Below are 13916 nucleotides of genomic sequence, written 5' to 3'. Positions count from 1 at the left end.
TCTCGTAACTCAGCTCTCCAGCCAGGTCATGCTTTAGTAACAAAATCCAACAAAAAACCAATCCACTGTCCTTACAAAAGGTCTTCAGCCCTGCCTCTGGGCCCTGTGGCCCACATGCCCTTCTCTCATGGTCTCTCAGTTATTCTTGTCCCCTTCTCAGGGGCCTCACACCACCCTCCCAGTGGCTGATTGGAGAACCTAGGCCCTCCTGCTACACTGGGTTCCAGTCCAGGGCCCCTATAACTAGCGGCCAAACTCAGACTCCTCACTTCTGCCTAGTTGGACTTTCCTACTACAGCCCATCAGCAGGTATCTCCCATGGCCACTCTACATTCACCCTTCTCTCCATGCTTGGACTCATAGAGCTCTCTCCTGAAGTCCCCCAACACAATCCCAAATGTACAAATGTAAATTCACTTTTGACTGCCTCTAGCTTTATTTGTCTTTCCTATTGGTTCCTCAATTGAATGCCTCCTGGGCTGTTTTCCTGAAAATCTAGATCCTGCCCTATTATAAGGGCTCCTCACCACTGGAGCTTACTCTACCCAATGGCTGCTCTGTGGATCCCATGGCCAACTCTCTCCCTCCAACTCTTCTTTCTTTACCTTCTTCCGCTCTAGTCCCAGAGAGCGATTGCAAAGTTTCTCTCTGTATTCCCCATCTACTCCAGACTTCCTCTCTTTAGACTAACCATCCAACTTCTTTTTCAGTTAGGACTCATCTATAATTGGGCCAGGTCCACCTTCCAGGTACAGCCAAGTATGTTCATTGGCCTCTCAGGCCCACATTAACCCTTTCAGAGCCAGCATGGGCTATGTACCCCATCACAGAAATCTTACAGTCTTTGGTAAAAATATGAAAAATATAATAGCAAAATACAATTAGCAAAAATATATATTTTTTAAATTTCATTTATTCAAAAGCTTGAGGTCCTTAATCAGTCCTTTCTAGGAGCAAAGACCTCAGGATTGGAGTCATGTTTTGTAGCTTCACAGAATGGATGGGTCTGTTGTTGGAGAGCTTTCCCTTCATACTCTCCCCTGGCTCTTGTCATGCGGACAGAAAGCAGAAGACCAGAAATCCAAAGTGCAGGAAATGCGATGTTTTGGGGGTTAGTTCCAAGCAAGCATCTCCGTAGCTCTACACGCTGGCAGAGTCTGTTTCCCAGTGTTCTGTTCCCAGCTCTGATGCTGCAGAGCGTTTACCCCATGTCCCCTTCCCAGCTCTAATGCTGCAGAATCTTGCCTTGTCCCCATTCCCATTTCCCACCTTCTTCTTAGCAAGCCCAAATATACCTGCAGTGCACACCCTTAGTCCCATCCCTTACAACTTATGGTCATGTTCTGTTTTGGGGGATTGTGTGTCTGAGGTCTTTGTCCCACCACTTTTGTATCTCATGGGAGGGGTAAGGAGTGAGGTTGTGTTCTGGCCAAGGCCAGGCTTTTCTTTGGCTTTTAGAGTTTCTTATGCCTGTCCTCCCATTCCACCTTGCCCCTCCTAACTGGTTGCTTGACCTTGGCTTGAGAGAAGAGGCACGCAGCCTTCCAATGTATGCTCGTATATTACAGTCCCACCATGCCCCTTAACACTTTAATTGCTCTATTCCTTAGCTCTTCTCATTATACTAACAAACCCATTGACCAGGCAGAACCAACACACATGATGTCTTTGTTCACGCATATTATTATAAGAGTATAAAAAAAAAATCAAACCCAAAATTCTCTCTCAGGCTGACAAACGCTTACATGCTAACACCTCTTTTCCTGCATTCACGTGAAATCCCACTGAAGTCAATGGAGTTCCTCATGCCCATGTGTGTCCACCTGTGTGAAACTCCTTGTAGGAGCAGGATCTGAAATTGCACGTGTGAAAAGTTATTCAGCAGCATGGCTCTTTTACAAATGCTGTTTCATTCATGTGCAAACAATATTCTCAATTCATTTTTCATATCTTTGAAGTTAATTTAATTTCCCTCCCACATATACCTCTACCCCGATATAACACTATCCTTGGGAGCCAAAAATTCTTACTGCGTTATAGGTGAAACCGTGTTATGTTGAACTTGCTTTGATCCGCCGGAGTGCGCAGCCCTGCCCCCCCGGAGCACTGCTTTACCACGTTATATCCAAATTTGTGCTATATCGGGTCACATTATATCGGGGTAGAGGTGTACTATAATTCACGGATATTAGTAGTTTTCATCCTGACAAATATGACTATTTGAAAAGAGGAACCTGTACCTTTGGCTTCACTTCACGTTTTATATTTGTGGAATACCAGTTTAATTTGTCTCACAGATATCTAAACATTTTAGATGAATTTATATATGTCTAAGCAATGGCCACAGTGCACATTTACATCCAAGTTCTTTGAAAAGTACTTGCTCTCTGGATATTGGAAGAGAACAAGGGAGTTTCAATTACTGGATCCAAGATTCTTTAAAAAGTTTAAAAAAATGACAGGGTAAAATGTTCAAAACAATCTAAGTGATGTAGGAACTTCAGAGCCATTTTCAAAAGTGACTTAGGCACTTAGGGCCAGAGTTTTAAAGGTATTTGAATTTCAATGAGACTAATGCCTACGTTATTTAGGAGCCCAAGTCTTATTTTCAAAAGTCATTTAGGTGTTGCAATGCTGAGTGGAGCAACACCTAAATTCTATAAAAATCTAGGCCTAAGTCACTTTTGAAAATGGCACCTTGAAAAGCACCTAAGTTTTATCCCCTTGTGATTTTGGATGCCCAGCTTGAGACACCTTAAAGAGGCCTGATTTTCATAGGGTAGATGCTGTGAAGTTTATTACATAATTAAGCACCTAAAATGACTAGTTACTAATTAAAAACTTAGTACAGGCTTTTAGGTTTCAGATCTAGGGTCTGAAATTTAATGTTAATTTCTGCATCAACTGGCCTCCACAGCCAAGATTGTACAAAAATCAGTGCACAAAGGTAGGCTTCTAATTCCATACATAAGTATCCTGATTTTCAGAAGTGCTGAATATCTAACCACTCAGACTTCAGTGACATCTGCTGGGTACTCTATACTTTTGCAAATTAGGTCATTAATTGAAGTGTCTACATATAGATTTAGGAACCTAACTTTAGGCACCCAATCATAGAAAATCTTAGCTCAAGAGTGAGATTTTCCAGATGTGCCTACGTGACTTAGGAGTACAAGTTCCTAAGTCACTTAAAAACATGTGAAAATTCCATGCCAAGTCTCTTGTCAATCTATGGGTTACCTCACCATAAAAATGTGGGTGAATTCTCCATTATTGCGTATTTATCTGAGAAGTTATGTGGTAAAAGCTAAGGACAGTGAATAAGCAAGATGTTTTGTAATCTTTATTTAGATACAGAAAATGTCAGTTACAGAACACTAGACAAAGTCACTCTCTTTCTTCCCCAATGTCTAAGGATAGAACATTTACAGACAAGAAAATGATCCAGTTATTTGTAGTGCAGCCAATGATTAAGTTACATTAAAATGGTTAACAATACAATCCTGTTAAATATAAGTGCACATACAGTATATTAACATAATTTTCTATTCCTTATTAGCAAGAAAATTCCAATGGCAAACATTTTTCAATATAAATTAGTTGATGACAAAGTACTTTTATGCCCATCTTAAATACATATTAATGCAAACTATCTCCATTTAGTTTGGAGTTTGTCTACTTGCATCTAAACTGGTTAAACTCGCTGCAGTACTTTAAAACAGAAATAACCATCTTATTATTTAAAAAGGGTTTGTCAGATTTCCTATAATTTAAAATCTTTGGCAATGTTTCCTTGGAACATAAGCAGAAATGGGGTCCCCCAATCCAGGAAGGGGAAGAGCATATTTGGATACAGACTGGCTAACCTAGTGTGGAGGGCTTTAAACTAGGTTTGAATGGGGCAGGTGACCAAAGCCCACAGGTAAGTCAAGAACTTGGAGACCTGGGAGAAAGTTCAGAATTTGTGGGGAAGTATGGGCTGTTATAGCAGGGATAAAGGAGAGACAAGACAGAACTGGGTGAGGGAGGAGGGGTCAAATCAATATCTCAGATGTCTGTATACTAATGCAAGAAGTATGGGGAATAAGCAGGAAGAACTCAAAATGCTAGTAAATAAACATAACTATGATATCGTTGGCATACGGAGACTTGGTGGGATAACATGCATGACTAGAATATTGGTACAGAGGGTACAGCTTGCTCAGGAAGGACAGACAGGGGAAAAAAAGAGGATGGAGCTAGGTTCCAAAGAAGATGGCGCTAGGCTGTTCTCAGTAGTGGCAGATGACAGAACAGGGAGTAATGGTCTCTAGCTGCAGTGGAGGAAGTTTAGGTTGGATATTAGGAAAAACTTTTTCACTAGGAGGGTGGTGAAGCACTGGAATGGGTTACCTAGGGAGGTAGTGGAATCTCCATCATTAGAGGTTTTTAAGGCCCAGCTTGACAAAGCCCTCACTGGGATGATTTAGTTGGTATTGGTCCTGCTTTGAGCAGGGGATTGGACTAGATGACCTCCTGAGGTCTCTTCCAAACCTAATATTCTATGATTAAAAAAAAGGAGGAGCTGTTGCCTTATATATTAAAAATGTATACCCTTGGATTGAGATTGAGATGGAAATAGGAGATAGGCTTGTTGAAAGTCTCTGGGTAAGGATAAATGGGGTAGAAAACAAGGGTGATGTCATGGTAGGTGTCTACTACAGATCATCTAACCAGGAAGAAGAGGTAGATGAGGCTTTTTTTTAAATAACTAACACCACCATCCAAAGCACAGGACCAGGTGGTAATGAGGGACTTCGGCTACTCAGACATCAGTTGGGGAAATAACATAGCAGGGTACAGATTATCCAATAAGTTCTTGGAATGTACTGGAGACAATTTTTTATTTCAGAAGGTGAAGAAAGCTACTAAGGGAGATGCTGTTCTAGATTTGATTTTGACAAATAGGGAGGAACTGGTTGAGATTTTGAAAGTGGAAGACAGCTTGGGTGAAAGTGATCATGAAATGATAGCGTTCATGATTCTAAGGAATGGTAGGATGGTGAACAGCAAAATAAAGATAATGGATTTCAAGATGGCAGACTTTAGCAAACTCCGGGAGTTGGTAGGTAAGATCCCATGAAAAGCAAGTCTAAGGGGAAAAACAATTGAAGACAGTTGGCAGTTTTTCAAAGAGACATTATTAAGGGCACAAGAGAAAACTATCCCATGGCAGAGGAAAGAATGTCAAGAGACCACCAGCTTAACCAGGAGATCTTCAATGATTTGAAACTCAAAAAAGAGTCCTACAAAAAGTGGAAACTAGGTCAAATCACAAAGGTTGAATATAAACAAATACCACAAGTATGTAGGGACAAAATTAGAAAGGACAAGACACAAAATGAGATCAAACTAGTTAGAGACATAAAAAGTAACAAGAAAACATTCTACACATACATTAGAAGCAAGAGGAAGACAAAAGAAGAGGATAGGCCCATTACTCAATGAGGGGGTGAAATAATAACAGAAAATGTGGAAATGGCAGAGGTGCTTAATGACTTCGTTTCAGTTTTCACCAGGAAGGTTGGTGATGACTGGACGTCTAACTTAGTGAATGCCACTAAAAACGAGGTAGGATAAGAAGAGGCTAAAATAGGGAAAGAACAAGTTAAAAATTACTTAGACAAATTAGATGTCAAGTCACCAGGGCCTGATGAAATGCATCCTAGAATATTGAAATTGCTGACTGAGGAGATATCTGAGCCATCAGCAATTATCTTTGAGAAGTCATGGAGGATGGGAGAGATTCTAGAAGACTGGAAAAGGGCAAATATAGTGTCCATCTATAAAAAGGGAAAAAAGAACAACCCAGGGATTTACAGACCACTCAACTTAACTTCTGCACCAGAAAGATAATGGAGCAAATAATTAAGCAATCAATTTGAAAACATCTAGAAGATAACAAGATAAGTAACAGTCACCATGGATTTGTTGAGAACAAAGCATGTCAAACCAACCTGATAGCTTTCTTTGACAATGTAACAAGCCTTGTGGATAGGCGAGAAATGGTATATCTTGATTTTAGTAAAGCTTTTGATATTGGCTCGCATGACCTCATAAACAAACTAGGGAAATGCAACCTAGATGGAGCTACTATATGGTGGGTGAAAAACTGGTTGAAAAACCGTTCCCAGAGAGTAGTTATTAGTGGTTCACAGTCATGCTGGAAGGAAATAACAAGTGGAGTCCCACAGGGATCAGTTCTGGGTCCGGTTCTGTTCAATATCTCCATCAATGATTTTGGTAATGGTATAGAGAATAGACTTACAAAGTTTGCAGATGATACCAAGCTGGGAGGGGTTGCAAGTGCTTTAGAGCATAGGATTAATATTCAAAATTATACTGGAGAAATGGTCAGAAGTAAACAGGATGAAATTCAATAAGAACAAATGCAAAGTACTCCATTTAGGAAGGAACAATCAGTTGCACACATACAAAATGGGAAATGACTGCCTAGGAAGGAGTACTGCAGAAAGGGATCTGGGGGTCATAGTGGACCATAACCTAAATATGAGTCAACAGTGTAACGCTATTGCAAAAAAAGCAAAAATCATTCTGGGATATATTAGCAGGAGTGTTGTTAGCAGACACGAGAAGTAAATCTTTTGCTCTACTCTGCACTAATTAGGCTCAACTGGAGAACTGTCTCTAGTTCTGGGAGCCACATTTCAGGAACGATGTGGACAAATTGGAGACAGTCCAGAGAAGAGCGACAAAAATGATTAAAGGTCTAGAAAACATGACCTATGTGGGAAGATTGAAAAAATTGGATTTGTTTAGTCTGGAAAAGAGGAAGATTGAGAAGGGACATGATAACAGTTTTCAAGTACTTAAAAGGTTGTTACAAGGAGGAGGGAGAAAAATTGTTTCTTAATCTCTGAGGATAGGACAAGAAGCAGTGGGCTTAAACTGCAGCAAGGGCGGTTTAGGTTGGACATTAGGAAAAACTTCCTAACTGTCAGGGTGGTTAAGCATGGGAATAAATTGCCTAGGGAGGTTGTGGAATCTCCATCATTGGGGATTTTTAAGAGCAGGTTAGACAAACACCTGTCAGGAATGGTCTAGATAAAACTTAGTCTTGGCTTGAGTGCAGGGAACTGGGCTAGACGACCTCTTGAGGTCTCTTCCAGTCTTTGATTCTATTCTATGATTCGGTCATATTTGGACTTGATGATCTCTCAGTAGTTTTATTTGTGACACTTCAGTCCTCTTCAGCACAAAATACCCTGAGACCATAGACTTTTTTTTAAAATGACTGAGCAGGCCAAACAAACCTAATATGTGAATGCTGAAGTAATAAAGATCCTACACTGTAGGTGAAAAATAAAAATGGAATAGTGGAAAGCCTTTAAATATATTAATAAACATTTTAAAATCTCTTAAGTGACAAATTAATTTAAATGGGCAATACTGACCCAGAGACTAAAAAAAGCTACTTCATACTCAGGGGTCTGAGTGAGAAACTGCTGAATGACATCATTAGGTATGATGGGATGTGCCATGGGCAGGCTTTGTGGTGAGATCTGTATGGGTTCACACTTGGGTCAAGGTTTCCAAAGCTGGGAGCCTAAAGCTAAGCTTCTAAGTCCTTATTTAGGCACCTAAGTAAGTGATTTGATTTTCAAAAAGTCTGACTTGCATTCACTTTAGGGAGTACACCTGGATGCTTTTCAAAATCAGGTCACATCTTTAGGGACTTAAATAAGGATGCGGGAGCCTCTCTTTAGGCACCCATCTTTGTTAGCTTTGGCTTTGGTAAATAGCATCAGGTGCACATCAATCTGTACTTGCCAAAGATTATCACCATGTTCTGCACTGGCCAAATATTTCTGGTCCAAATCCTTCAGCATGTTGGCAGAAGCACAATCTCAGAGGCCTTTGCTATCATGCAGCAGACTGAGAACAGATGATATGGAAGGATTTGGCAATTATGCATCTTCCAAACACACATGCAAATAGAAAGAGCTGCCAAAACAATAGGAGAGCAAAAAAATGTTTAACAGTCCTATTAAAAATAAATGTAGAAAATGTTCAGGATCAATTAAAATAAATTTCACAGCAAAAAATAAATAAATACAAAATTGTGTTTTGATGCTACTGTCTAGTGTACCTTTTTTGTAAACCGGTTTTGTCCCCAAACATACACTGAAAAACTTGGCTGCAATATCTCCTTTAGAAATAGCTTAAAGGCTTAAATACTTGACTCTGAAAAGCTAAAGTTACTTTTTGCCTGTCCAGTCATTGTCCTCATATGGTCCTTGAGGGCAACTTAATATTACAGGTGCTGGGTACGTTACTAACATAGCGTTACATCTGCATTCCTTTAAAGTGCCTGCCAAGTATTTGTTTAATTTTGTCCATGCTGAAATGAAAATGAGAGCACTGCTTAGAACAACTGTTTGAAAAACAACATGTAGTTCGCACCATATGCTACTATGCTGAATCCCTATTGGAAACACTTATAAAATGGAGATGAAAGGACTATAATGCTGATGCCATATGGTAGGTGACTGGGGAAATATTCTGAAGGCAAGAAAAATATTAGCTATCACTCTGTCTTAAATGTGCATGGACATTGGGGAGAGGTTTTATTTCCTCAAGAAATATTATAATTAAATATATTCTTTAGAAAAGCATTTTTATAAGAAGAAAGTTTGATAAACTCTTTTTTAAAAAATCTAGAGTTTTTTTCAATTAAAATAACAACAATTTGGTTTCAGCATTAGAGTGAAATTCAGTAGAGAGGGGCCAGAAAGCCCAACACAAGCCCTCAAAATAGAGCTTTTTATTATGAAGGATTAAGTGGTGCATTGGCCTGGAGCAGAAGGATGATTTTCCCCCACAGTTACCACTTTTCCCAGATACTCTTTTTATTTTCCAAAAATGGGATTGGGGGAGAACCAAAATACAGTAATGTGCATGTTAAATACTACTGAAGGCAGAACATAATGCAAAATAATTACTCTATTGTACATGTAGCTACAATACAAATATAGACAGCCACTCTAATCTTTTAGGAATAGGTAGAAAAATACAGCATTTCATGTATTTGTACAGTTGAAGTTAAGGATAGATTCACAAAGTTGTTTTGTTTTGTTTTGTTTTTTTAAGGCCCAGGTTTTAGGACAGCAGTTACCAAAAATATATCAAAATAAACTACATACATCATCATTTGTAAACTTGGATGCTGTCTTGTTATCTACTTCTGCATCATTAAAGAGCACATTTTTTTCTAATACATGATGACATTCTGTGACACCACATAGAAAGCCCAAAGGGCATAAACCACCAGGTTTTAAAAATTACTTGTTCTATGACTGGAAGCAGCATTCTCTGTCAAAACCCTGCAAGCTGTTCCACAGAGTCAGGCCCCTGAGCCTGCACAAAGCCCAGTGAGGTCACTGGGCTCTTCCCAGGAGCACAGGTTTACCCATACAGAGCAGCTTGCAGGATAGAGATGGAGGATTTTCCTGAAGGAGCTTGGTATCTTTTACATACTTCAACTAAAATGCTTGTTATTGATTTGGATTGCATGAAAAAGTGACCTCGTGCCTAATGGCACATAAACTGACTGACACTGGTGGTCTGCAGTACATGTGCTAAGCATTAAGACTTTGACCCTGAAGGCTTTAGGTCTTCAGAACTCCATTGATGCCAGTGTGAAAAAAGACTGCAAGAACAGTCATAGTAATTTTTCAAAACCACATTGATTTAAGACATACTAACACCCAGTAATCAGAGTGAATCACTTATAGTTGTTGAAAAGAAACACTTCCAGGTAGTAAGTCTACAGGTCCCTGGAAACATTACTAACAATCCAAGCTATATATATAGTAACTATTATCCACTGGGCAGAAATTCACCCCTTCACTGAAAGCCAGCAGAAGATCTACACACAACTTAAGTCCCACGTCAGACCCTTAAAACAGGGCTTTAATGAGACGTTAGTGGTGCATAGGCATCATGTTGGTGCTGGGATGTGTGGGGTGGATTTCACCCTTTTGAGTAGGCATTTTGATTTTCTGATTAATTATATTTGGTTGCACGTGCAATTCATATATAAATATTCTTCCCCTCCATCCCCCAACACCTAAACCAGTCCTTTCCTTCTCTACACAGAGCAGAGGAGGCTTGAGAGTCTTAACACAGAGATCTGGTCTGAAGGATTTACAAAATGGGCAGATGAGGAAGAGAAGGAAAGAGGTGTGTTATTGTTCAGAACTTAACGTTTCAGTTCATTTGAATATGGCCCATACTTCCAACTACAGGCTCTATCAAGATCTTTTTCTCCTAATCAGAACCCATGCCTAGAAACAAAATGATTCTCGGTTCTCTCACCATTACTTGAAACCAGTCACCAAGTGCGTAGTGTTCAAATCTTCAAAGGGGTTCTCTGTAGTGTTAACTAAGACTGTCGCAGCAGGATAAATGATCTCTTCAACTGTCACATATGTCCCTGTTAAAAAGCCAACGACTCCAATGACAGCTATAAAGATGTCTTTAAGTATCATCCACACACTTAAGTTTTCCTTGTAAAATGTGAGGATTTCAACCAAAGGTGGCAGGATCAATGCCAATGTGCTGCTGCTTACAGCGCCAACAAAGGAAATCACCAGGTCGAGGTGAGGGATCAAGACTGCTACAGCACCTGAAAGAGATAACAAGCACTTTTAACTTCAATTCAGCATCTTCATTAAAATAAAACCTTGAAAGATACATAAGCCAGTGAATCACAACCTAACAAATATTAAGCAATTTACCACTCATTTGTAATTCTAATCAGTGTAGAGCCCCAGACTTTACTAACAAATAAGAATAGTCTTCATCTCTTTTTGTGTTGAATCATAGAATATCAGGGTTGGAAGGGACCTCAGGAGGTCATCTAGTCCAACCCCCTGCTCAAAGCAGGACCAATTCCCAATTAAATCATTCCAGCCAGGGCTTTGTCAAGCCTGACTTAAAAAACCTCTAAGGAAGGAGATTCCACCACCTCCCTAGGTAACCCATCCACTGCTTCACCACGCTTCTAGTGAAAAAGTTTTTCCTAATATCCAACCTAAACCTTCCCCACTGCAACTTGAGACCATTACTCCTTGTTCTGTCATCTGCTACCACTGAGAACAGTCTAGATTCATCCTCTTTGGAACCTCTTTGGAACCTCCTTTCAGGTAGTTGAAAGCAGCTATCAAATCCCCCCTCATTCTTCTCTTCTGCAGACAAAACAATCCCAGTTCCCTTAGCCGCTCCTCATAAGTCATGTGCTCCAGTCCCCTAACCATTTTTGTTGTCCTCCGCTGGACTCCTTCAATTTTTCCACATCCTTCTTGTAGTGTGGGTCACAAAACTGGACACAGTACTCCAGATGAGGCCTCACCAATGTTGAATAGAGGGGAATGATCATGTCCCTCGATCTGCTGGCAATGCTCCTACTTATAGAGCCCAAAATGCGGTTAGCCTTCTTGGCAACAAGGGCACACTGTTGACTCATATCCAGCTTCTTGCCCACTGTGACCCCTAGGTTCTTTTCTGTAGAACTACTGAATGCACTTATTTCTGAGTTGGATAAGTTTTAGTGCTAATGTAAAGTACCCAGCTTGATTTTCAGATCCCAAAGTGAATTTGCAGGACTGGCAGTTCAAAACAAAATCTTTTTGTACATGTGGAATAAACAAAGTTTGCTCTATAAATCATTGAGACACAAGAGATCTGAAATAGCATGGTGACACTTTTACACTGATTTTTTTCAAGAGAATGACAGGTAGAGGGGAGACAGGCTTTTGAGTGGAAGGGGAGTCTGTAAGTAGCACAGGCTATGCTGGGTAAACACACACACACACACACACACACACACACACACACACACACACACACACAAAATCACCCTACAAACTACATCAAATTTGATGCCCTGGTAAATGATATCCATATTAAAAAGTAACTTAAAAATTAACCAAAATGGACAAACAACTTTCTGACCATTTGGGATCCCATGGCCACCACAGTCCCAGCTTATTTGGACACCTGTCTCTTGAAAAAAATCAATCACTAAGACTGTTCAGTTTGTGAAATACCTCTGACAGGTTACCAGTTTACCGGAGAAAGAGTTCAGTTCAGACAGACATATTTAGAAACAGGAACTATTGAGCCTTCCAGCACTGGGTGGTTGGTCTTCATCCCAATACTGTAAAATTCTACAAACAGAATTCATTGTTCCAAAAGAATCAGGGCCTCTGATGTTCTTAATCCATTTGTCTGGAAACTCTAACCAAGATGTCCTAGTCATGATTCAGAGCCATACAAATGTGTCGTGTAATGAATGCTTTCAGTTTTGTATCATAAAATGAGTTGAGCAGAGGTTCCAATCTAATCCCCAGTGAATGGCAGGGCACATCTGACCTCCTTTCACAAATGCATCCCCTATTGGCTGGCAGAGATTAGCACAGATATTCATGTCAGCTGCTTCCCTGGAATAGCTAAATGGAAGGAAGGGAAAGGGGAAAACCGGTACGAAAACCTCCAGCATGACAGGAATCATGCACAAAACATTTTTTGCTCTTCTTTTCTATACTGTTCCACATATTTCCCAACTGCCACCACCCTCAATCCACCCATCTACAGCCAGCTTCAATACAGCGCCTTTGCGTTCAAGAAAAATGTTAGTGGAGTAATGTTTATAGTATATGGCAATAAATAATGCAATGATTGGAACGAAGATACCTTTATGTAGCAAGTGAGGGCAAAACCTAACTAAGTGCATACCAATGTGATCTTTTCTCAGCCTAACAAGCAGCACTTTGATTTCAAATGGAACCTTACAAGTTTTGCAGACTAATATCCCAGATGTAGGCCAGGACGTCTTGAATTCTGAGGGCAGCTGAAATTAAAAAGGCAACTTTCTAAAATAAATATCGTTCACTAATCACAATAAACTTGTGGCACTTATGAGCATCACAGCAAAATACTCAAGAAGTTTCAGAAAAGGATTAGGCTTTTTTATGATTAAGACAGCATCTCTAGATACACTGTGTAACAAAGACTGGATTTATGACCCTTCAGAATATTACAGGTATCTCCCATTACCCTACCCTATTAACAGAAGTTAGCTGCAGAGTAAATGATACAGATGTCTTGTGGCAGCTGTGGTCTGTGAATTCCACAAAGTTATAAAAGAGAATGCAATGACACTCTGTCCAGAGGGAAGCAGGGGGAAAGACAGAGGTCCTAGAGAAAACCTTAGGTACACCCAGACACAGGGAGAAAGCTTAGACTCTGTTTGATGTTGTTATGTTATTCAGTTCACAATAAAGTCAAACACTCAAAAGTGGGTGTTTGCCCTTCTATAGTGTGGAGCAGATTTGGGGTGTCATCTTCTTACACACTCCATAGATTAAAGTTTAAAAGATTACCAATTGTCAGGCTTCTTGGCATGAAGTCATTTCTCCTGTTTAGGACTGGATGGCTTTAGTAGTATGGGGCTAGGGGATCCAGTAAGCCTCGATTTCAGATGTCTGGAAATGCCAAAATATAATATCTACTTTAAGTGATGAGTCCGTGAGAACAGTAGAGCATGTAAGTGCAGGTGGCTTGCATACTGAAAACCACCTTGAGGTGAGTAGTTGTGCAGCATATCCTATTATTTGCAACGGCTGAGAACACAAGTTTAGTTCAGTCTTAATTTAACTCTCTATTCCTTGTGCAGACAAAACTCCCACTGAAAACAATACAGTAGGCAGCTTGGGAGCACAAACAATGCAGAATTGGACCCTCAAGCCTGGACAATTAGCAAGCATACTTAATACTTGTACAGTATTACATAACATTAAAGTTATCAAAAATTGAAGTTGAAATGTTTGTGCCGTGTGGTAAAACTCATAGTT

At 40.0% G+C, this 13916-nt stretch overlaps 1 protein-coding gene across 3 annotated transcripts in view; it reads right to left on the bottom strand.

The window, feature by feature from the left end:
- Nucleotides 1-10281: 10281 nt before the first annotated feature.
- The window catches only part of SLC36A4 (solute carrier family 36 member 4), a 226010-nt gene continuing 222375 nt past the window's right edge, over nucleotides 10282-13916 (bottom strand). For all 3 annotated transcript variants that reach the window (XM_050941724.1, XM_050941743.1, XM_050941733.1), the window contains one exon: nucleotides 10282-10687. In XM_050941724.1, coding sequence (XP_050797681.1) covers nucleotides 10380-10687 — 308 coding nt within the window. In that variant the 3' untranslated portion in view covers nucleotides 10282-10379. The remainder of the gene's footprint in view (nucleotides 10688-13916) is intronic.

This window comes from Gopherus flavomarginatus, chromosome 1, assembly GCF_025201925.1.
Source record: "Gopherus flavomarginatus isolate rGopFla2 chromosome 1, rGopFla2.mat.asm, whole genome shotgun sequence".
NCBI classification, from domain to species: domain Eukaryota; kingdom Metazoa; phylum Chordata; order Testudines; family Testudinidae; genus Gopherus; species Gopherus flavomarginatus.
This window is presented reverse-complemented; position numbering and strand designations above follow the sequence as displayed.